This window comes from Protopterus annectens, chromosome 10.part0 (genome assembly GCF_019279795.1).
Source record: "Protopterus annectens isolate FY-2018-M chromosome 10.part0, PAN1.0, whole genome shotgun sequence".
Taxonomy (NCBI): Eukaryota; Metazoa; Chordata; order Ceratodontiformes; family Protopteridae; genus Protopterus; species Protopterus annectens.
In genome coordinates this window covers 700454128-700478848 of record NC_056744.1, presented here as the reverse complement: position 1 = coordinate 700478848, position 24721 = coordinate 700454128, and the positions used below count along the sequence as shown (strand labels likewise).

The 24721-nt window shown below is 39.1% G+C and overlaps 1 protein-coding gene across 3 annotated transcripts in view; it reads right to left on the bottom strand.

Annotated features, from left to right (window-relative positions):
• Window positions 1–24721, bottom strand: part of FGGY (FGGY carbohydrate kinase domain containing) — a 2391991-nt gene that overhangs the window by 731686 nt on the left and 1635584 nt on the right. For 2 of the 3 annotated variants that reach the window (XM_044085530.1, XM_044085532.1), the window contains exon 12: window positions 22760–22834. The exons of the other annotated variant lie outside the window; for it this stretch is intronic. In XM_044085530.1, coding sequence (XP_043941465.1) covers window positions 22760–22834 — 75 coding nt within the window. The remainder of the gene's footprint in view (window positions 1–22759; window positions 22835–24721) is intronic. 3 annotated transcript variants of the gene reach the window in all.

The window sequence follows — 24721 nt, the reverse complement described above, 5'->3', positions numbered from 1 at the left end:
CTCAATGAACTCTGATATAGGTTTTTAAATATTAACTTTTTTAAGGGGAGGAGTAACCATAGAGGCAAAGAAGATAGAGTCAAGGGAACTGCAAATCTTGTAAGGCTGTCTTATTTGCTCTGTGGACATAGATGACAAGCTTGTAGATTTTTCTTCTTGAAGTCAAAAATATTTATTTTATTTATTTTACATTTGTTGACCGGGATAGTTCGACTGGATATATGTCCATTTTCAGCGGAGGCCCGGGGAGAAAAGCTCCACAATATGAAATAAAGTTCCATATTTTGTACTTTAACTGTTGTAGAAGAGAACAATAAAATGTGCAGGATAATACATATATCATGAATACAACTTTATTAAAACAGGGGTACATCATAAGGTTGTGGACAGGTGAAAACCCCTTTCAAATGTATCCAAAATCAAATGGCATGGAATTCCTGGAGAAAATTTGTTTTATTTATTTATTTTATTTTACATTTGTTGACCGGGATAGTCCGACTGGATGCATGTCCATTTTCAGCGGAGGCCCAGGTAGAAAAGCTCCAAGGGTAAGCAGATACAGCATTACATAATACCAGCATTACATATTACAAACAGACTCTTTACAGAGATTACATAAGTAAGCAAGTTAAACAAGTTCCACAGGTTACAGTTAATCCTGAGCACAAGTCAGGATTAAATTAAATTACACAGTAAACTGGTTAACAGATTTTTACACATTCTAGAGAGAGTTAGCCAGGCTTGATACAATGACATATCCAGTTAAGTGACAAATGCTGTTTGAGTCTAGTTTTAAATTGACCTAAGGTGGAAAGTAAGGTAATATCAGCTGGAAAGAGTTCCAGGATCTACTTACAGAGTTTGCAAAGAGAGAATCACCGGCTGTGTTATTAATTTTGCTAGTCTGAATTAGTAGTTTGTTAGTGGATCGAAGCGGTCTAGGATTGTTATAGGGGGTGATAATATTTTTAAGTGCAGGAGTATTGTCCGGATTATAGAGGATTTTATAGGCCATAATCAGTTGGTTATACTGGATTAGGCTGGGTAGTTCAAGCCACCCAAGCTGATTTAGATTGATGCAATGATGTGTCCTAAAAGGCAGCCCAGTGGCAAACCTGGCAATGTGGTTGTAGCAAATTGAGAGTTTGTTAAGGACAGTCTTGTTTAAATTCAAGAGTAGAGGGGATGCATACAGAAGGGTTGAAAGAAGGTGAGAGTGAGCTATGGCAATTTTAGCTGGAGGGGTTAGGAATGCTTTTATTCTGTAAAGTGACCCTAGTTTTTTATTGATGGTTTTGATAGTTTGGTTAACATGTAGGTCAAATTTTAGATTATTGTCTATGATGACACCTAATAGTTTTGTAGATGGGTCAGGGGAGATTATTGTGCCATCATTTGATTTTATGGTAAAGGTGAAAGCGGTAGACCTATGTGTTGGTGAAAATAACAGCATTTTAGTTTATTTGGGATTTAAGATCAGATGATGTTCAGAAAGTCAGTTTTCTATTGTATTAAAATTATTTCCCCTACAATGATTACTGACTTCACTATCCAGTTTGAAGAGACAGTACAATTCTGATGTAAATATAAAATTTATTAATACTTTCATTTCAGAAAAACTAATTCGGTCAGCCACATAAAGTTTTTAAGCTTGATTATTGTTTGACAGCCAAAGGGGTCTTATGTAGAAAATTTTCTGTTTGTAGTTTATGTGACTAAAAGGGTTTTATAGCATAAAAAATGTAAGCATTTAAAAAATTTTCAGTGGAGTGTTTTCTAGGGAGCATTGTTATTAAGTTTTAATTTCTTCCAAATAAGAATCAATGGTAATTTCTTCTACAAAATAAACAGACTTCTTGTTCAGAATGTTTTCACTTTGTATGTTAGTCAAACTTTGATGCCAATGTAGTTATACACATCTTTGTAAAAGGAAAGCAAGTGATCCATTATCTTAAAGTGGATTACATTTGCTTCTTTTGTGCACAAAGTTGTTCATAGGTGTGTACTGGGCCAACGGCCCTGGAGCCTTTACAAGCCTAGCCCATAGAAGTGCCCTGGCATCATGCCACCATTAGTTCCCGGTGCCTCTATCAAGTAGAGCCACTGGAGTGATCCCCGGGGTGAACTTTCTATTTCCCATCCACTCATCAAGATTTCTCTTGAAAAGGGCTAGTGGGTGCTCTGCTTGACGTATGGGAAGTCTGTTCCAGAGCATGGGCAGTCTATGGCTTATAAACCTGTCCCTCCAGCATGTTCTGTTAATTGTGGTAATGAGGTTGAGATCCCTGGAGCGTGTGGTGAAGAGGGATTAGGATTTCTTTAGGTGTAACATTTTTAACAGGGCTGGGTCAGACATGGCTTTGTAAGTCAAGCAGAGATTGCCTCTTAACAGATGATATGAGACAGAGAAAAGCTGCAGTTTTTTGAGTCTGTCCATGTAGGTCATGTGTTTAAGGCCTAGGATCCTCTTCATGAGGTACTTTTGTGGCCTTTCCAGCTGTTGCAGGTGTTTAGTGAGGTACATGCCAAATGGGGCATTATACTCTATGATTGGCCTAATGAGGGAAGAGTAGAGAGAGAGATGATGACCTCTTTCTTTCTGGATACAAAACCCTTGGTAATGAGATGTGCCACATAGAAGGACTTTCTGACCACAGTGGCAATGTGGTGGTTGAAGGAGAGGTTGTTGTCAACCTGTGTCCCCAGCTCTCTTATAATGCCTTCAGTGTTCAGCAGGCTACCATCAATAATTAGTAATAATCAATAGTTTAATATTGTTACTTGCCTTGGTTTTGAATTAGATTCTAAATATTTACTATTTCTGTCAACATTTGTGTGTGTGTGTGTGTGTGTGTGTGTGTGTGTGTGTGTGTGTGTGTGTGTGTGTGTGTGTGTGACTGTTACATGGTGTGATGTGTGCCATTATAATTCGGATTGCTTACATCTTCATGGATTTATTACAATAACAACTGCTAATCAGAAAAAACAGCAAAAATTGATTTGAATTACCCAGCGTAAAGCCAGTGTATGAGAATTTTACCATCTAGACAGTACATAGACCTGGCACATTTATTTCCATGGACCGCAGTACTTTGATTACTGCATGAAACTACATTAGAATACAGAATAAAGCTGTTGTTTTAAACAGATTATAAGATGGAGGTCTTGTAGTGGGTGAGATGTACTAAAAGTTTTAAATATTTGAACAGATTTGTTGTTTTAATGCTGTGATTGACCCTTGTATAGCAGGTAAACACATTTTATTTATTTTACCTTTGGTTGACTTTTCCAATTTATATGGCAGTACCACTCCCACAAAATAATAAAATAAAGTAGTAGATAATATGTTTACTAGAACTATATATATATATATATATATATATATATATATATATATATATATATATATATATATATATATCGATTCCAAACACTCTGGCTCTGAAGCTGACAGTTGGCTTGGAGGAGGAATTGGTAGAGGAGTGTTAATGATTCTCGGAGCCGACTACGCTGTTTTGTGTATTTGTGTATTTTTGTTAGGAACATATATACAAAGTAGAAGACAGGATAAAGAAAAATACATTTAGAGATGTAAAATTATAGCAAAGTAGAGGCAATGCAAGGCACATCTACAATTGTAAGCATATAGTTCTTTGCTGTAAATAGAGCTAGATGTTATAGAGTTCAAGTAAGCATATTCATACTGCATTGGGAGACCAGTATCAGCAATATGATCAGAATAAGTCCACTCGTGCATGAATTGTGCCATCCCAAATAGAACCAAGACGCTCTCCTCCAAAAAAAGGAAGCCAATCTGGTGGTCCTCTGCCATAAACAAACTATACAACAGAAGGAAGAAACTGTTGCAGAAAATAGGGAAAATCCCAGGATGCAAAAAACTCCCTTACCAGCCTCAGTAAGAAGCTGAGATCCCTCATAAAATCCTCCAAAGTTAGTTACGAAAATAAAATTGCCAAAGATTCCAAAGACAACCACAAGGCATTCTATAGTTATGTCAAGAATCTAAATGGCAATGCTCACATCTGCTCTGAGCTACAACAGAATGGCATTAAATACTTATTCCAAGGATATTGCCAATATCCTGGCAGATCGATTTAGCACCAACTTCACCCCCCCTCTCACCCCCTAAAGGGCCCATTTCAATACTAAAATATTGCCAAATTCCAGTAATCATGGCCACACAGGTAGAAACTGCACTCTCCAAAGCTAAGAATACAGCATCCATGGGACCAGATGACATCCCGGGCTGTGTATTACATGAACTACAAAATGAACTGGCACCTCACCTAAGTGTCATGTTTAATCATAGCCTCACCTCAGGCTTTGTGCCCACTGAGTGGTGCACAGCTACAGTTATCCCACTCCACAAGGGGGGATCCACCTTGGATCCCAGGAACTACCATCCCATCAGTCTGACGAGCCTGATCTGCAAGGGCATGGAACACATTATCATGGAACTTATAAACAAAGACATTGGCAACATTCAAATACTGGACCCCACCCAGTTTGGGTTCGTGAAGGGTCGATCTTGTCTCCTGAACCTGATTCACTTCTTTGAATCAGTCTCCAGAGCTGTGGACAAGGGTAAGGCAGTCCACAGAGCCTATCTGGACCTCGCCAAGGCCTTCAATACCATCCCCCACTCTGGAATCAAAGATAAACTTACTAAGCTGGGCATAAATCCCTATGTCACTCAATGGGTTCCCAACTGCCTTACTGACAGTACCCAGACTCTAAAAGTAGCCGACTCCAAATCCAGCTCCAGACAAGTGACAAGTGGAGTACCTCAGGGTTCAGTCCTGGGACCGCTCTTGTTTGGCATCTACTTCTCTGAAGTATAGGCCAACACTAAGGGACTCTGGCTAACAAAGTTCACAGATGACTGCAAACTGGGAGCCATTATTGAATCCCTAAATTATGTGGATATTCTACAAAAAGGCCTTACAGAAACAGATGCTTGGTGCCAGAGCCATGGGTTGAAGCTTAATGCCAAGAAAAATCATGTACCCATGAAAAATCACATAGGTGGCAGTACTCTGAACACCGAAAGTGTGATGAGAGACTTAGGGACACAGGTGGACAGTGATCTCACCTTTGATAACCACATCGCCTCAACAGTCAGGAAATCCTTCTATGTGGCACACATCATCACTAAGGGCTTTTCAACCAGAAAAAAGGGGGTCACTGTCCCACTGTACTCATCCCTCATTAGACCCATTACAGAGTACAACTCCCCATTTGGTATGTACCTCACAAGTCATCTGCAACAGCTGGAAAGGCCACAGAAATACCTCATTAAACGAATCACAGGCCTAAAGCAGATGCCCTATGCTGATCGTCTAAAAAAACTCCAGCTATACTCTGTGGCATATCATCTACTAAGAGGCGATCTCTGCTTAACATACAAGGTCATGTCAAACCCTGAGCTGTTGGACATGCTCCACTTAAAGAAATCCCAATCCCTCAGAGCCACACACTCCAGAGATCTAAACCTTGTCATCACAATGAACAAAAGATGCTGAAAGGATAGGTTCCTGACCCAGAGACTCCTCATACTCTGGAATAGACTGCCCATACATGTAAAGCAGAGCGCCTCCTTGGCTCTCTTCAGAAGGAACCTTGACAATTGGATGGGAGAAAGGAAATTCACCACGGGGATCAAGTCAGTCGCCCTGCTAGACAGGGGTCCAGGGAAGTAAATATTGTGGTAAGAAATATCCATGGAATTGTTATTGCTAGGCTTGTATAGGCCCTAGGGCCGATAGCCTAGTACCAACCTATGAACCTAAGTGAAGAGGACAGCAATATGGGTAACAAACAGGTAAGCGGGCAGGTTGTAGTGGGTAAGTATTAAGCGGCTTTGAAGAGGAAAATATAGGCATAAGACAGGTAAAGTAGGGGGTTGCATTGGGTAAAAAGGATCTACAAGGTTAGTCAGTTTGAAGGAGCTGAAAACTGGAAAGATTTGGGGAATGATGGCATAAACAAAAGGGGGCATAAATGAAAAGATCGCAATGGCAGCAGGTCAAGTCTTTAAAATGAGGGTGGAGTATGATTTGTGGGTTAGAAAGAGGTAAATAAGAGTACTCAACAATAAAGAGTTTTGGTGGTAACAGAGCACATGAATTTAGGAGTAAAATTAACATATTATTGACTCCTTAGACAGGATCATGCTGATCGTGTGTTAGACCACACTGAGATACAATTGATTAAAGTGGGAAGGTAACCTGTAGGAATACAAGAGCAGAGCCACTTGTCTGTTTGGTGAGGCTTTACATGTGTTTTGAAAGAGTTTAGAATTGATTTCAGTGATAAGGGAATGAGGTTAAATCCTTTGACAATATTATTTTAGTAGATGGAAGTTGCCTGCACCCTACTGCAGGATTAGTAACTGTGAGTAGTGATTTGTCTTTTTTAGAGTTGGACAGTTTTTGGCTTATAGAAGAGTCTATGCACTGCATTAAGTTGGGATAATGTTAAGTAGTATGGAAATTCTAAGCAGTTTAGTTTCTTGAATGCAAAATAGAGGCACATTCTATAATGATGATTTATAGAAAACTGGCAATTTTACTGGAGCATTGCTCTAGTCAGTTAGCAGTGTGACTTGAAAGTTAGTATATAAGGGGGTGGTATAAACCAGAGATGGCAGTAGAAAATTGATGGCTAACAATTTTCTGGCTGTGTCAGTAAGGTAGGCTTTAGATCTGTATAAAGAACCTAGTTTTCAATGCTTTTTACTGCTTGTGATATGCATATGTCAAATTTTAACTGGTCATCTCTGATGATATTTAGTAGTTTCATCTGGCTTACCTCTTCAGAGATGGTGTTATTGACAGAAGTTAGGGTGAACAATGTCTTTTTTGTTGAGAGTTGTTATGGGTAAAGAAAATTGATTAAGTTTCTGGGTGGTTGTTAGTTGTTTATCCATGGAGGAGGAGAATGGTTGTGTAAGGTCTTAGAGTTGAATGACTTGCACAGTGGACTGTTGTGGCATGATTAGCAACTGTATGAAGTCATTGATGAAGAGGATGAAAAGCAATGGCCCTAATGCAGATCCTTGTTGGTTAGCAACAGATAAAGGACAAAAAGCAGAAAAATAATTTTGCCATTTAACTCTTGAGATCTGTTAGAGAGATAAATCAATATAAGGAGGATTCTACAAGTCCTGTGGAGAAGAGTTTATGTACGTGCTTCTGGTGGAACACAGTATCAAAAGTTTTGGATAAGTCCAAGAAAAGTGAGAAAACTAAGATGCCTTGATTTCTGTGTGTGTTGATGGTGGTAATATAATTTGGCAGGGCAGTAGTTATACTATGATGGGGACGAAAATGGTGCTGTGTGAGTGATAGCAGGTGTTGTGTGGGTACACACTTCTCCAGTACATTAAACAAGGGGGATTAACATAGCTATTGCACTGAAATTTGAAAGATCTTTAGAGATGCCACGTTAATGCAGGGCTATGATAAAAGAGTTTCTTTTACAGACTGACAGAATAGTCTTCTTAGCTGTGGAATGATTAATTAGAATTGAGATGAAATTGGAGACTCTGATGAAGTCCCATTTGTATTTTTAAGGATGAAAGCATTTAGCTTTGGGTGTTTTATTAGCAGTTTCAGGTTTTTTCAATGAACATTCCAGGTGTCTAATTTTGTGAGATAGGAGATTGCTTCCACTGCGATTTTAAGACATTATGTTTAGCGATGAAAGTGCTTAGCTTTGGGTGTTTTATTACAGTTTCCAGTTTTTTCAATGAATATTCCAGATGTCTAATTTTGTGAGACAGGAGATTGCTTCCTCTGTGATTTTAAGATATTTGAGTGGTTGGTAGTCTGGGGAAACAGTAGTAGATTTTAACTTTTCCATAAATTTGCTGATGCAACAGTGAGAAATGGTTAAAGAGAAAAATGCATGAAATTATTTGCTGGAAAGGAGACTTTGAGAGTTTACTTGAATGTATTGCCCTGCTATGAATATAACGGTTTTCATAAAGTGGGCATTAAACTGTCTGGTGATGCTAACAGTTTGGTTCAGTATGTCTGAAGCTGGCTGTGGCTTGACCTAGGTTTAGCAGCTTGCTGATTGATGCTAAGAACAGTTTGGGGTAACAGTTTGGGGTTACTGAGAGCATGCGTTTTGAAGTACAGAGTAATAGGTTTTCATTTCATTGGTAATGTGGTATTTAGCTTGGGTTTCTTGGTTGTCTATAGGGTTGTAAGTCTGTATCTGTTTTCAAGCCTTTCAATCATGATCTCTCTGTTTCATGATATTCTTTGCCTGGACAGCCATGGGATAGGGTTAGCTTTGACTCTCTTGTGTTTAAGGTGGGGTAGTGAGTCAAGCCTGTTTAGGAAAACTGTGTTATATCTGGATATAGTGTTATCTGAAGGGTAAATCCTAAATGACTCCCAGTTATTACAGTTTCAGTGTGTTAATTAAAGTCGTTTTGAAGTTTTCTTACAAGGTTAAGGTGATGATCTCTGGGTTTGCTGATTTGGTATATGACATTTAATTTCTACAAGTCTTTTGCGCTTCTAATACAATGAAGGGGATGGAATGGACACCATTCCTAAGTCAAAGTATAATTAAAGTTTGTAAAATTAGTATTGTTTCAGTCTTTGATGTTTGCCAAAAGAACTCTTTGCAGCATCTGCAATGTGTCCAGAACTGATTCCTTCTGCAATTTGGGTCTATATTAATTAATTGAAATACAAATTCATTGAATACATATTTAATGAAGGCTAAACACTGAAATTCATGACAACGAAGCATGGAATTTTCTCCAGGGTTAGAAACCACTCACCCTCTAGCACACTGGAACATACACTGCCCTAAATCAAACCTACCCATGTGAGGGACTTGCCCTCCACACCCCACCTATATATACCAACTCTGAGATCGCACTACGGTGGGGAAAAGGTCAAAGTTGAGCTGATGGCGCACTGGTTCTTAACCCTGGGAAAAATTCCCTGCTTCTCTGTAATGAGTTTCACTGTTTAACTGCAATAATTACATATTTTGATGAAGTAATATAGACTTCTGCAATTCATATTGAGTTACATGTATCAGTAGCACATCTAAACACAACTGTAAATTCTTTTTCATGAGACCCATTGCTCCTACTACTGTTGGAACTGTATGGGTATTCTTCCAAACTGTTCTCGTTTCTACCTGCAAATCCTGGTATTTTATGATATTGTGTCTCTCTCTGTATGTAAGACACTGTAATCACTGAGGATAGCAATTTCAATGATCAATGCTACTTTTATATTTTTTTCATGGACTACTATACCTAGCTTTCTTGTATCTATTTTTTGAACTGCTGGTAATGGGTGAGCCCATGTCATATAAACTTCATCATTCTCAATGCTTTGCGGCTCATGTTTCAAATTCTTTTCAACTACTTTAATATTGTAATGTCTGCACATTCCTCAGAGCAGCAGTCTTGCCATATTATGCCTTTCAGAATACAGCCCCCCTGCCATCAGTGTATCATAACCAGCAACTAGAAGTGCAACTGATTTCAGTCTTGTTTTAGAGAACCTGCATTTGTCTCTTTCTCCCACAAGTTCAATGGCCTTTGTAAATCAATGTGTATTTAGTCCACTATCCTGGGCCACCAATATTTAACATTTTGTCTTTTGGTTTAAATTTACCTCCTGTATAACCATTCCTTCATCAGATCCTGATCGACATAAGGTTGTTCCAGCAATTTTCTATACTTGCAACTATATTTATGCTTCTTCCACACTGCTTGCCTTCTCATCTAATCCTTCTCCTTATATTCATTCTTTTTTTGGCACACTCAGTTGATGCCTAATTTTTGTATTCTTCTGGTGTGATTTCCATTCCCACTTGACACAGATATACTTATGCCAACCTAAGCAAGGAAGTCATCTTAGACTTGTTCTCTTCATGTTTCAAAACTTTCAATATTTTTAGATCTGGTGAGATCAGCAGACATGTATGCAGTCCTATGGTTGCTGATCTATACATGTAATCAATTTATTGATCTTCAGAATGATGACTATATAACCTTGGTATACACTGATTTTTTTTATACATCATTTGAAAAGCATGAAACATTTCTGTTTTCCTATTCAACTGATCCAATATCTTTTGGGGCTAGTCAATCACCCCAAAACTATATGTTGCAACAGGAAGAACAAATTGGTTTATAGTACAGACTTACTTTCTAAATGCCAGGATTGTTTTCAGTATTAATTTTAGAATCAGAATCTATTCTGATGAAGCCCCAGTGGATGGGGATGAAAGCACTAAATCGTTTTAAATCTATTTTAAATTTTTAACAAAAGTTGGAATTATTTTAATTTTGAAGTAATTCCGGTCCTGCTGGCTGCAGTGTATTCGTTTTGTGAATTGTCGGTGCTGAATATTATTAGTTGGGTTATCAGACTGTATGGTTTGCCAGACAATTGTGAGACCACCTAATATGATGGTTCTGTATGGATTTTTGGAAAACAGCCAGCAGAGGCTATCTTCAAATATGGCAACATTATTACCTGGAGGTATATATATGTACCTATGGTAGCTGTTGTCTTGTGAAGGTTATTTTTGAGAAGGGTTATAGCAGTTTCGGTGTTTAAGAAATCAGGGATGATGTGAGGGAAAAGGGAAATCTCTTAGAGTATTTTTGTAAAAGAATGCAACTCCAGGAGCTTTTTCCTCTCGCTATCTAGTCTAGTAATACTGAAACCTGGTAGCAATGTTTCTACAAGTTTGAGTCAAGACAGTTTCAGTGGTTACTAGCATGTCTGGAGAGTGCATAGCCTTCCAATCATGAGGAGTTTGTTTAAAGTACTTTGTAGGTTGCTAAGATGCAGATCAGGGAGTGACTGTAGTTTTGGATGAGGGGAAAGGGGGTGGAACTTACAGGAGGAGTACTGATTGGGGTTGAAGTGTTGTGAGTCAGACCAGGAATTGGATGGATATCACTACTAAGTTTTAAAGCTATGAAGATATGATGATAGAGGGCAAAATCCTTTACATATGAGTTTTGTTTTGTTTTAGCATTAGAATTTTAGATTAGAGGTTGCTGCTTTAGGTAGCTGTACCTTAACAGATGGATATATGTGGGATGGTGAAGGTATCGGTTAGAAGTATCATAAGAGTTGACAGTTTACGGTTAGTACTGTACAGGAGTTAGTTAGATGGAGTGTGCAAATTGAACTGTGTTGAAATGTTACATGTACCAGTACAGAGACAAGCGAGAGTAGTGATACTCATACTGGAATTGTGATACATTGCATAAGAGGAGGTGTATGTGGGCCGGAGAGTGAGAAAAGGGTATACAGTGGCTTAGTTATTTGAGGGGTGTGATTCAAAGGTTACTATGCTGTTATTGCCATTGTATATTGTGGTACTGCATTTGTATGTAGTGGTATACTTTTTAGAAAATATGTGAGATTATGAGGTTGCAATGACTTTAGTGCAGTTGTATATAGATATAATTGATAGTTATGGTAAAACAAGAAATTAGGAAGAAATGAGATAGACCATATGTATTCTGTGGGCTGAATGAAGGCAAATAGGACAGGTACAGAGGGAGAATGACATACAGAGGGAGGTGGGTATACTGTGTGGTATGGGAAAGGATGGAAAGAAGAAATTAATGAATAGATGAAGTGTTACAATGAACATTAGGATGTAATTGTGGTATAAAGTTTGGATAAGTATGAAATAAGTAGGTATGAGGGAAAAAGGTTTGATAAATAGGGTAGTAAAGACTAACTAAGTAAGATATTAGAGTACCAACTTGCAGCAGTGTTAAAAATGTTAGTTTTGTGGAATGTAATGATAACACTGAAAGAGGAAAAACAAGAATGAATATGTAAGGATATAAGAGTAGTAACCTGGAGTAGTAGTGAAGACGGTTAATTTTGTGGAGTGCACAAATAAAGCAAAAGCTATGTTGTTGCAATAGGAGTTGCCAAAGTGGTATATTAGGATGTGATAGGTGGTATAACAGTTGTAGGAGGGGTTTTGTTGAGTGAATGTAATAGGTATTGTCAAAGCAGGCTATAACTGTGGTATATACTGTTATGGGAGGATTTCTGTTGAGGACTTAGGAATAGCTAGCAGAGAATGCTATAGCTGGAGTGTAGGAGTAGCTATGTGATAGACAAATTTTGGTGAAGGATGGAGTCACTGTTAGAATTAATGTAGAGGAAGATGGATGGCTGGGAATTTGGGATCAGGGAGTGAAGTGAGCCCAAGTAAAGCAAGGGAGAATGGAACAGATTACACCCAGCAGTGTGGTGTGTGATAAAAAAAAACAATCAGGTGAGTGTGTGTACACCATCACTGTAGGACAGACTGAATATTGAACTTGTCTTCCACAAAATATGAATAAAGGGGGCAGATGTTTTAAAAAGAAGCAAATGGCTCAGCAGCATTTGTACTACTTAACATGAATTATTGTCAGCTCTGAAGAAACATATAACCAAGAAACATAAGAAGCAATGCATCAGCAGTAATTCCACTCCTTAATTTGAGTTACAGTTAAGCTTTTGAGAGGAATAAACCACATAAAACTCACTAAGATGGACATTTTAGACAGCTACTCATATTTCAACATCCAGTCTTGCTTGCTTAGTCTGTAGCCATCTGCCTTTACCCAACTTCTTCCACAAAATGTCTATATATCAAATAAAACAGTAGACTTACAGCTGACAAAAAAATGAAACCCCAGTCCAGATGCTTGCTGTTTTACTTGGTCTTAAGTAAAATCCTGAGTGCATGTGTTAATAATTTGGGTGACATTACAGAAGAGTTCAGCTGTACAGCTCCTCACATAAAGCATAACATCACAGAGCTTCTTCTGTAAGTGGTCCCTACCATTTAAGCACTCTCTAACCCTACGCCTCCATCCCAAGTGGGTATACATGATACTGAGAAAATTATTTCTGCAATGCTGAATCAGAGTGTGTACAGAAAGTACAGTTGTGTACACTTACCATAAATGTAGATGCTCGAGTGTATTCACTGTTGCAGTCATGACATTTGGGTAATCTGCTGGAAGGTTGCCCTTAGTCGGCCTGAATTCCAAAGTCTTGGGTCCTGCGTCGGTTGCTGTCTCCTCTTCCATGAGGTCAGGTCTTCAGGGGTATAAAACATGCAGCCGACGTCATTTTCTTTAGTTTTTCTTGCCCCCGAAAAGGTAGCAAAAAAAATATATATATATATATATATATATATATATATATATATATATATATATATATATATATATATATATATATGTATATATATATATATATATATATATATATATATATAATATATATATATATATATATATATATATATATATACACACATGCATCAATATAAACTTTACCTTCATCTACAAGCAAATACACCGCATAGGTTGTAGAAGATAGAGAAGGAAAGATAAACTCCAGAATGACAGGGGGATGGCGGGAGGGTAACCTAGACTGCAACAGTGAATACACTCGAACATCTACATTTATGGTAAGTGTACACAACTGTACTATGTTCTTTGTGTTTCACTGCTGCAGTCATTACATTTGGGTAGAATCCCAAAGCTATGGTTGGGAGGCTGGAGCTATACAGCATTAGGTGCGGCTATAAGGCCCTGCAGAACTGCAGTGGCAAAGCCTGCCCTGGATTTAGAGTAGGGAGGCAAATGATAATGCTTTGTAAAGGTGTGAACAGAACTCCAAGTAGCAGCCATGGTCTTTGGTTGGTACTCCCCTTAGAAAGGCTGCTGAAGTAGCTGCAGCTCTGGTGGAATGAGACCTCATGCCCTTGGGCACAAGTTTACCATGGTGTAAGTAGCACAAACGGATGCAGTGGCTTATCCACTTTGAAATTGTCTGCTTTGAAATAGCCTTGCCTTCTGATCCTGCAGCATATTTCACTAGTAATTGCTCAGTTTTTCTTAGAGCTTTAGTCCTGCTTAAGTAGAATCTTAGCTGTCTGTGTACATCCAAGGAATGCAGAATTCTCTCCCCCTTGTTCTGCAGATTTGGATAAAAGGTTGGCAGATGAATTGCTTGGTTAAGAGCCACACTGGAAACCACCTTAGGCATAAAAGTAGGATTTGTCCTCAAACATACCCTGTCTGGGTAAAATATGATAAAAGGCTCTACAGCCATGAGGGCCTGTAGCTCTGAAACTCTTCTTGCTGAAGTAATTGCTAGTAGCAGAGATGTTTTCCATGATAAGAACTTTATATCAGCGATAGCAGCTGGCTCATATGGAGATAGGATGAGCTTTTCCAACACATAATTGAGGTCCCATGCAGGCAATGATGATCTTCTAGGAGGCCTTAAATTTTTGGCTCCTCTAAGATACTGCTTTAGTGAAGGATGAGAAAAGATTGGTGGCTCTGTGTTGTAATGAGCCGAAATGGCAGAGGCATGGATTTTAATTGATGAGAAAGATAGGCCTTTGTCAAGCATCTCAGTTAAGTATTGCAATATCTGAGGAATATATGGTTCTGCTGTATCAGTTCCTTCTGCTTGATTCCAAGGACAGAATCTCTTCCATTTGTCAGCATAAGATTTTCTAGTACTAGGCCTTCTGGCTTCCAAAATGACATCTATCACAGCTTTACTGAGAGGTGTTGTTTGTATGACTACATGATCAGCCATGCTGCCAGGTTCAGAGTCTGTAGTTGATTGTGCAGGATCTAATTGTTTTGCTGGGACAGTAGTTGTGGTCTTTGAGGCAAGGTCCAAGCTGGGTATTGAGACAAGTTCCTTAGGATTGGGTACCAGTATTGGCGGGGCCAGTCTGGGGCAATTAGTATCATCTTTGGTTTCTCTTGTCTGACTTTTAGGAGGACCTTGGGGAGAAGAGGCATAGGAGGAAATGCGTAAACTGATAGGTTTTCCAACTGAAGGATAGAGCATCCACTTTCCATGCTTGTCTGTGATAAGTCCTTGTGCAGAATCTTTTCAATTGCCAATTTTGAGGAGAGGCAAATTGATTTATGTCTGGGCTCCCCCATTTCTCTGCTGTCATGCTGAAGACTTGTGGCTTTCGTTTCCACTCAAATCGTCTGCCAGAGTGTTTTGTTTTCCTGGCAGGAATTGAGCTTGAAGACATATTTGGTAGGTCAAAGCTGTGTCCCACAGTGCTATGGCTAATTTGCAAAGGGGGTATGAATGTGTGCCCCCTTGCTTGTTTATATACCACATGACTGTGGTGTTGTCCGTCTTTATCATTAGTTGTCCTGGATGAAGTAAGTCCTTGAAGGCTGTTAGGGCATTTTGAACAGCTAGCATCTCTTTCTGGTTGATATGTAGATACATTTGTTTTGGTGACCATATGCCCTGAATGCATCTTCTGCCATGTGGGCCCCCCAGGCATAATCTGATGCGTCTGTTGTTATGGTTTGGCTGGCAGGGGGTAGAGTGAATGGCCATCCCACGTTTTGGTGACATGCCTTTGCCCACCATAGAAACTCCTGTTGTAGGTAGGGAATGAGAGGAATCATTGTTTCCAGACTGTGAGAATATTGACTCCATGAACATTTTAGGTACCGTTGAAGTTTACTCATATGCAGTCTTGCATATGGAATCAGTAGGATGCAGGATGCCATGAAGCCCAGAGCCTGCAGAATTTGTCTTGCAGAAGACTGGGTTTTTGTTGCCATCAGTTTGAAGTAAGTAGTCAGTTGCCTTTGCTTGTCTGGCATGAGGTAAGCCATCTGGGCAGTTGTATTCAAGCTTGCACCCAGGAATGTTATCTTTTGAGAGGGTACCAGTTGTGATTTCTTTTCTTTTATTGTGTACCCTAGGCTTGTTAGAAGCCTTTTCACAAATGTCAGGTGTCGAAGAAGAGTGTCCTTGTTCTCTGCTTGAATGAGACAGTCGTCCAAGTAAGGATACATTTGTATACTTCTTTGTCTGCAAAATGCATACTGGTGCCAGGCACTTTGTAAAGACCCTGGGCGCAGTAGATAAGCCAAAGGGCAGTGCAGAGAATTGGTAATGCATTAAGCCAGCCTTGAATCTGAGGTATCTTCTGCACAATTGTCTTATTGGGACATGCAGGTATGCCTCTTTTAGGTCTAAAGTCACCAGCCAAGCATTCTTGCCCAGCATGGGCAGAAGCTGCTGCAAAGTCAGCATTTTGAATTTTGGAATGTCCAGGTATGTGTTCAAAATTGATAAATCCAGTATTGGCCACCAGGTCTTGTCCTTTCTGGGTACCAAGAACAGTCTCGAGTAAAAACCTTGTCCTTTTTCCTGTTCTGGTACTGTCTGAATGGCCCCCATATCCATGAGGGACGTAACCTATTTCTGTGCCTCTGCCCATTGATTTTTTGGCAGATCTGGCCAACCATTTGCCATTGGCAGAGTGTGGAAATGGAATCTGTATCCCTGTGATACGATGTTTAGTACCCACTTGTCCTGAGTTATTAACTGCCAATTCTGAGCAAAAAGTGCTAATTTTCCCCCTATGGGTGCTGACAAAGATAAGTGCTTGGTGTAGACAAAGGGAAGTCATTGGGATTGCTTTCTGTAGGTTTGCGCTTTATCTCCTCCAGATTTGGAGGTGGAAGCGTCCCATTGCTTTGACCTGTATGAATCTTGCGCCTGGTATCTGGAACCCTTAGGGTGTCTGGATTTGCCCCTTTGTGCACTGTCTGACACAGGAAAGGACCAATTTTTTTGTAGGCCAGTGTCTACTGAATCTTGGTTGTTGCACTTGTAAGAAGTCTTTAGCAGTTTGCATAGACTTAGCTTTGTCTTCCATTTTCTTTAAAACCTCTTCTGCCTTAATACCAAACAGAAAATCATGCTGTAAAGGTGCATCTAACAATTTAGCTTTAATATGATCAGGCAAATTGTGTTCCTTTAACCAGGCATGCCTCCTAATCACAGATCCAGTAACTGCGGCCCTGCAGGAGGCCTCTAAGGAATCAAAACCACATTGCAAAGTATGCTTTCCAACTTGTTCAGCTGCATGCAATAATTCCTGCAATTCTTTATTTTCTGCACATTCTGAAATCAACATCATTTTCTGTTTCAGCAATCCCATAACATGTTGTTGGTACTTAAGCATATGAAATTTACAGTTTAAGGCCCTGATTGCCAAGGTTGCAGATGTATAAACCTTTTTTCCCCATCTGTCCAGTGCCCTTGAATCTCTGTCAGAGGGGGTAGGATTTTTTGCTGTTGAGGCCTTAACTCCCTTTGGACCCAGTGAAATAGTTTCAGGATCAGCAGCAGGGTTTCTAAATAAAAATTTATGTGAGTCAGGGACCCTGTAATATCTGTCAGGCTTACTGGGAGCTGGAGGTAAGGAGACAGGGATCAAGCTTGACTCCGAAAACACATCATCCATAATGTCTAAAAGAGGGGGAATGGCTAAAGGCCTGTGCTGAGGGAGAAGAAGGAAATCCCTGAGTCTCTTTTTTGATTCTGAAAAGTCTTGACTCTCCCAGTGAAAATGCTCCCTCAAAGTATGCAAGGTTTCTCCAAATGAATAATCCTCAAGAGGAGATGCAGATGGAATAGACTCCTCAGCATCAGAATCCTCATAGGGAGGTATAGATAATTCATGATTAGAAGAAATAGAAACCTGATCTGAAGATTCATAATCAGTGTCTTGCCTAGGCCTCTTATCAGGAGGGGGATGGGTACCCCTGATCAAGATAATAAGGTCTTCAGCCATTTTGATCATCTGTTTTTTGAGCATAGAGGCCTGTGCACATGGCTCATGCATCGGATTTTAGTTTTACAAGTTGCTTTTGTCTTTGGTTTTGCAGCTGTCGTCGGTTTGATATACAAATGTTGAGGTCTGAATACACCCTCAGAAGCCGGTGCCTGCTCAGCAGCTTTGGACCCATCCGAGGGAGATACATCCGTCGGTCCAATATCTTGAGTATCTTGCGGCATGCCGGACTCTACATGGGTGTCGGTAGAGGCCTGCGACTCGAATGTAGTGGGTATCAGGGGCTGTGAAAGCACCTCACTGAGTACCGGCGAACCGGCGACTGGCTTAGGAGAAGATTCGTCATCGGCTTTTGATCTCGACTGCCTTTCTCTGTCCTTTTCTTTGCGTTTTTTATGTACTCCAGTAGTCGGATTGCTATCCGATGACATTTCTGGGTAGTTAAATCTGTTTCCAAAATACTTTGATGCAAAAATATACCAACGCTTAATAGTGCGTTGGTTAAATCTAGCACAAAACCGACAGCCAGGCACGTTGTGATCAGGGCCTAGGCAAGGAATACAGTATAAATGGAAATCCTTATGAGGTATTTGCTTCCCACAAGTAATACAATTATTAACTTTTTCTGACATCGGTAAAAAGCAAGAAAAAAGCTTCCCCAACAGGGTACTTAGCTTTAGTGAAGACTCTGGTTCTGAAACTCAAACTCGAATATTTCAGTAGTCGGCCGACCGGCGCTTGCGAAAACCGTCTGCTTCAGGAACCGTGCGGCAAGAAAGACTAAAGAAAATGGTGTCGGCTGCATGTTTTATACCCCTGACGACCTGACGTCATGGAAGAGGAGACAGCAACCAAATCAGGACACAAGACTTTGGAATTCAGGTCGACTGAGGGCAACCTGCCAGCAGATTACCCAAATGTAATGACTGCAACAGTGAAACACGAAGAACATCTGCAGCTTAACAGTGCAGGGAGAGATTGCTGGTGGACCATGCAACACTTCTCAACTAATTTTATTAAAACGTATGTATGGTGAGTTGCCGTAGTTGCCATGCGCATTTACAGTGCATAGTATAATGATGCTTTTTTTTTTTTTTTTTTATTCAAAATAAAAATAAAAATACCTAGATACTTGTCCACAGAGTAGTTTGGCGAGAGATAACCCCAAGCCTGATATCAATTTCACACTGCATATCTGGTAGTGGTGGTAATATACACAAGGGTTGGTATACCTTTAACCTTATCACAGTACATAAAGTTGATTAATTAAAAAAAATCCTATTTGCTGAGGAATTAGGAGACTGAAATTTGGAGAAATTCAATCTACAAGAACAGCTTTCTGAATCCCTGCCTTTGTCAGTATTCAACAAGGAAACACTGAGCAACTATGGAAACAAATCAAACGTTTTCCATTATTACTAGTTATAACCATGGTCACGTTTGGTTCTCAAGGTTACCCTTAGTAATTTATAACATTATTAAATGTTTTATTTTCTCCAGTCCCTCTAGAAAATCTAGCTTCTCTCTGTCCTTAAAATCTAAACAATAGTATTTTTTTCTTTTTAATTTAAGGAAATAATTAAGAGTTATGAGCAGACCACACATTACTGTAGGACTGCTACAGTAATAAGCTATATACACTAATATTTCTTTATAAAGATCCTTTAAATAATAATTTGTATGTGAAATGCACAAAGATACACTAGAATGTGCCCTATGATTATCATAGTACTATCTCCAAAATGCAAACAAAAGGTATATATGAAAATTAAACAAACAAATGAAAATGAAATGCACGATGAAATACAAAATTACAAAACACATTGTTGTTGTCTTTTGGCTTTTCCCATTTCTAAGCACACTAAAGTGCTTAAAATGCAGGAAAGCAAAAAGAACTTACTGAAAAAAAGAAAGATACGTTTGAACAATCAAATGATACCAAAAAAGTTAGAAGTTATACTTATCAATAGAGAGAGAGACAGAGAGAGAGAGAGTACCTTCTCAAAATGCTACTGTAATAACAGTAAGCAAATAAGTAGTAGTTATATTTCTACCATAAACAAGAGCTCTTCCTAAACCACCCAGCTAATTCCCAAGGGAACGGCTTCAAGATCCAAAGACATCTTATTACCGCTGGACCCTTCCCTTCCTTATTAGATCTATAATCAAATAAATGTCTATTTGTTATGTACAAATATAGGAAGAATATCAATCAAATGGAAAGGCCAATCCAAAAATAAATAAATAAAAGCCTTAAATCCTTCAACAACTGATAGATTAGCACACATCTCCTTATATTCAGTAGTCTACTAGCTGGTCTGAGGTGTCCTGTGTCTCGCTTTGCTAGCCATGAAAGACTCGATCCTATCTGACCTCCAATTTCCTAACAAAAACTAGTGGATCTGCAGACACTCATACTGGGAACTTAAATTTACCCCAACAAAGACTTGCTGGATGGATAGGGTCCTAACTTGATATATGCCCAGACTATGGAATAAACTATCATAACAGGTAACACAAAGTACTAATATTTCTGCCTTTACGGCAAGTCTTAATGGCTGGATAGATAATTTACACCAGGGTTATAATGGGTGGCCATGCTTGATTTGGGATGTGGCCACTAAAAAGTACTTACTGAGGGCTGAAAGAACTTTTAAAGTGTGAATACTTAAAGGTGTATATGGCTAAGCATCCTATGGTCTCTGTGATCACTTGTCTGGTATTATTCCTACATTTCCTAATTTAAGAAGGTGGATCTTCTAAGGCAGAACAATTTTGTTTTATTATAACTTCATAAATGACCTTACATTAGCTGTTTCACTATATAACAGGTGATTGAACAACTAATTTCTAAGTCAGCTTAAGAAAGGGAGACAAACTAAGAACTTAATAATGTTGTTAAGCTATGCTATGCTAAGCACAGCTGCACGACATGCACACCCGCTCAGCTATGCTTAAACTTTACTTGGGATGGGAAAAAATAAAATGGATTTTAACTTTCTTTCTTTTCACTTTAGATGTATGCACATACCTCTCAGCCTCTTGAGCAGGATATACGGACAAGTACATAATACATGGAGGGACTCTGGCCACACACATCTAAGGACACTTTTTAATTGTTTCCTCTTGGGAACATGATGGTGTTGAGTTATTTGGTATGCCAGCTTGTACACTGACATACCGATCTGGACATCCTGTACTGGTCTATACTGTGAAGGGGTGTGCCTGTCTGTTTCCTAAGTTTCAGTGTCCACGGACACTGTTACTATTTCCATTTGTGTCCATGGACACTGTTGTTGGTTTTCTGAGTGCAGGGGGCATGTAAACTGTGCCAGCAGAGCTGGAACACACTCCCTGCACTCGTTCATGTCTCATGTCCATTTAGCCTTGCAGCTGGGCACCTTCATGAATATGCATGGCCCGCTGCTGTGTTATACGGATACAAACCTCTCCATGCAAGAATAGTGCCATTCTTGCATGGAGTTTATTGAATCCCAGGGTATGTGTGAAACAATGGACTAAAATAGATGTAGTGTAAACAAACATCCAGTATGTATTACCTTTATAAATATTGCAGCAAGTACAGTTAAGCACTGGTTTAACAAGCCAGCAAATATAGTTAAGCTGTGGCCCACAGAATAGGTGCAAGACCATACAGACTACTAGTAAGTACCGTAAACTAAGGACATGCAGATCATTCTATGATACTGCATATTATATACATTCAGCAAGCTGTTGGATGGTATTGTTGTAATAAACATAAGTCTGTAAATGAGTTTTGCTGGAATTATGCATTAGGAGCAAACAGTATCTACAATAAGAGTCAAACAAGATTCAAAGCTTTGCTTGCTTTAAAATACTATATATAAAAATCATTCAGCAGTTTAAAACAATGTTTGAACTAACAAACATTTTACGCCTCACCTATTTACACTAATCTAAAAAAACATCTTCTCAAACTAGCAAGCTCCTACAACAATATTGCCAGATTTGCCACTGGCAATGCATTTCGAACTCACCACTGCCTGAATCTAAAGCAGCTAGACTGGCTTGAACTTCCTAACATGCTATTTTTTTCCCAACTCACCATTGCCCATAAAATCTTTTACCAACCAAATAATACTCCAATACTTGCTAACCTCATTACCCCTTATAATCTTAATTCCCTACGCTCTTCTAGTAAATTACTTGCTAGCATAAGTAAGTCCAATAACTTGGCAGGCGGCAGCCTTTTCTCCAATACTGCTGGGAAAAACTGGAACCTTCTATCTATAGATCTAACTCTACTACCTTCACTGTCACTCTTTAAGCAAAAACTCAAAAGTCACCTAAAATCACACTGGTTATGTCCCTGACTAATCTCCAACCTTTCCTATTTCTGTCTTCACACTGCCTCTGGATATACAATCGTACTCTACATACCCCTCAGTGTGCTAAAAACTGGTAATAGTAAAATTTATATAACCTCCAGTATTTATGTAAACTATCAATGAACTTTAATGTATCTCTCTTATCTTACAATTAGATGACTGTTATAATACTTTATACTCATCCTTCTTAGTATTGTACTTTTTAAACTCCTTCTTTGTATTCTAAATTCCTCCTACTTTATTTGTTATACATTTGTATATTATATTTTGTGCTATGTTGGAGCTTTTCTCCCCGGGCCTCTACTGAAAATGGAAATATATCCAGTTAGACTAGCCCGGTCAACAAATGTAAAATAAATAAAAATAAATAAATAAATGCATTGTCTGTTAAGTGACTGAGATCAGTGATGCATTTTATTACACATTAGTGAGAAATAACTGTATGACTTGCAAAACTGGCACAGGCACTCTTAAATAACTAATAATCTCTATATATTACAGTGGAGAAAATCAATTATTTTCCCAGTGACTTTAAAATATTTAAGTTTTAAAGGACTAGCAATAGTCCTTTAAAACTGTGTGCATTTGAAGAGCAGATAACTGTTGCAACACATATGGTGCAACGTACATGATAACACCTTCCCCACTCTGTCTTTATTTGCATGAATTTTCTGTTAATAAAACTGGTTGTAACTTACTGCAATAGCTTCAATAGTGGCAAGGTAAAGGCAGCATAGATTATCCAGACTGTTAGACAAAGTCAGTCCAACCACCTGAAATGGAAAAAAAAAACTTGAAGGAGCATACACTCAAAACTAACAATATTGCTACAATAAAAAAACATTACAGGACAAGTCATGGAGCTAGCACATTTAGAAAAGAAACAATATTTTCAGCCCTGCAAGACATAGGAAGAAAGGTGACATGTATGACTATATGACCTACTGTCGGTTAACAGTAGATGTATGAATAACAGGATCACTGCTACAGAAAATCCTATATACCAATACTGCTTCAGGCACTGCTGACAGCAGGATCCAGCCACACATTTTCAGCAGTCAGACATCCCCTAATGAAGGTTATCACAGTCTTATGCAATGACGGTCAGAGGATAGGTAGGGCATAGAATACATGTTTCACTCTCTACTCCTATTGATTTTATGAAAACTCAAAGTTGTAAAAAGAATAAATCTTCATTACTGCAGAGGAGAACCCCCCCCCCCGTAACCCCCACACCTTATGCACAGTATGTATATATATATATATATATATATATATATATATATATACATATATATATCTATCTATCTATGGGATCCGGACACATGCTCGACTAGCATATGTCCGAATCACAAAACATCGAACACATACATGAAAGCGCTTAACATCGACAAGCGCTTCTGTGTATGTGTGCCTGTTTCGTAGACCGGACTACAGTGTGGGTAAGGGAAAAATTCTCTTTTCCCCACTGCAGTGCGATCTCGGAGTGAGAATAATAAAGTAGGCGGGTGTGGGGGGTGCAGGGGGCGAAGCAGAAACGTAGATTTTTTTTGAACTACACATACACGGAAGCATTTTTCGATGTTAAGCGCTTTGAGTATGTGTGTTCGATGTTTTGTGATTTGGACATATGCTAGTTGAGCATGTGTCCTAAACCCATATATAGTATATATATATATATTTATGTATATATGTATATATACACACACACAGGTATATATATATATATATATATATATATATATATATATATATATATACAAACCTCAAAATGCACGTACTCGAGGCACTCCTCAGTATGGAGAAAATCGATATATGTGCAGTAACAGAAACCTGGTTTAAGGCTCCAGAGAGCACCCCAGCACTACCAGGCTACAACTCATACCACACATTTCAGCCACAGAACCCAGACTGAAATACAAAAGGCGGGGGAGTATCCATATTCATCAAGGATACCCACACCTCCAGGTTAGCGGCACAGCACAATGCTTCAGAGATTAGCCATGTGCAACTAACAATGGGCAAAACTGCAATTCAGATTGTAGCTTGCTACAGATCACCCACCATGTCCTAGGACCCCCATTCCGCATTTCTGGAAACACTGGGTAACATAAAGGTCCTACCAAACACCCTAATATTAGGTGATTTCAACTACCCAAACATTAACTGGGAGAACTACTCAAGTACTAACTCCCTTGCCCAACATTTCCTAGAATTTATAAACTCAAACACCCTGGAACAACTGGTCAACACTCCCATCACAGGTGACAACATATTGGACCTGGTCATCACCAACATGAGTGACTGGTGCTCCACACCGGAGGTCAACCCCTCACTGGTTAGATCCAACCATAAACAAATTACTTTGGATATCCGCATTCCACCCCCACCGCCGGACAAGGAAACCACCATGAAAAACTTTTTAAAAGCAAACTTCACTTTACTTAAGACGGAGACGTTACTTAAGGTGGAAAGTTTCGAAGCCCCCATGCTAAAGAATAACGCTGTCCAAGCTGCAAAATCCTTTACTAATGCATTCTATGGGCACTTACAAGAATGCATGGATCATGCTATCCCAAGCAAAACCAAGACTCACTCCCCTAAGAAAAGGAAACCAGTCTGGTGGACCCTGCCATAAACAAGCTATACAATAGAAGGAG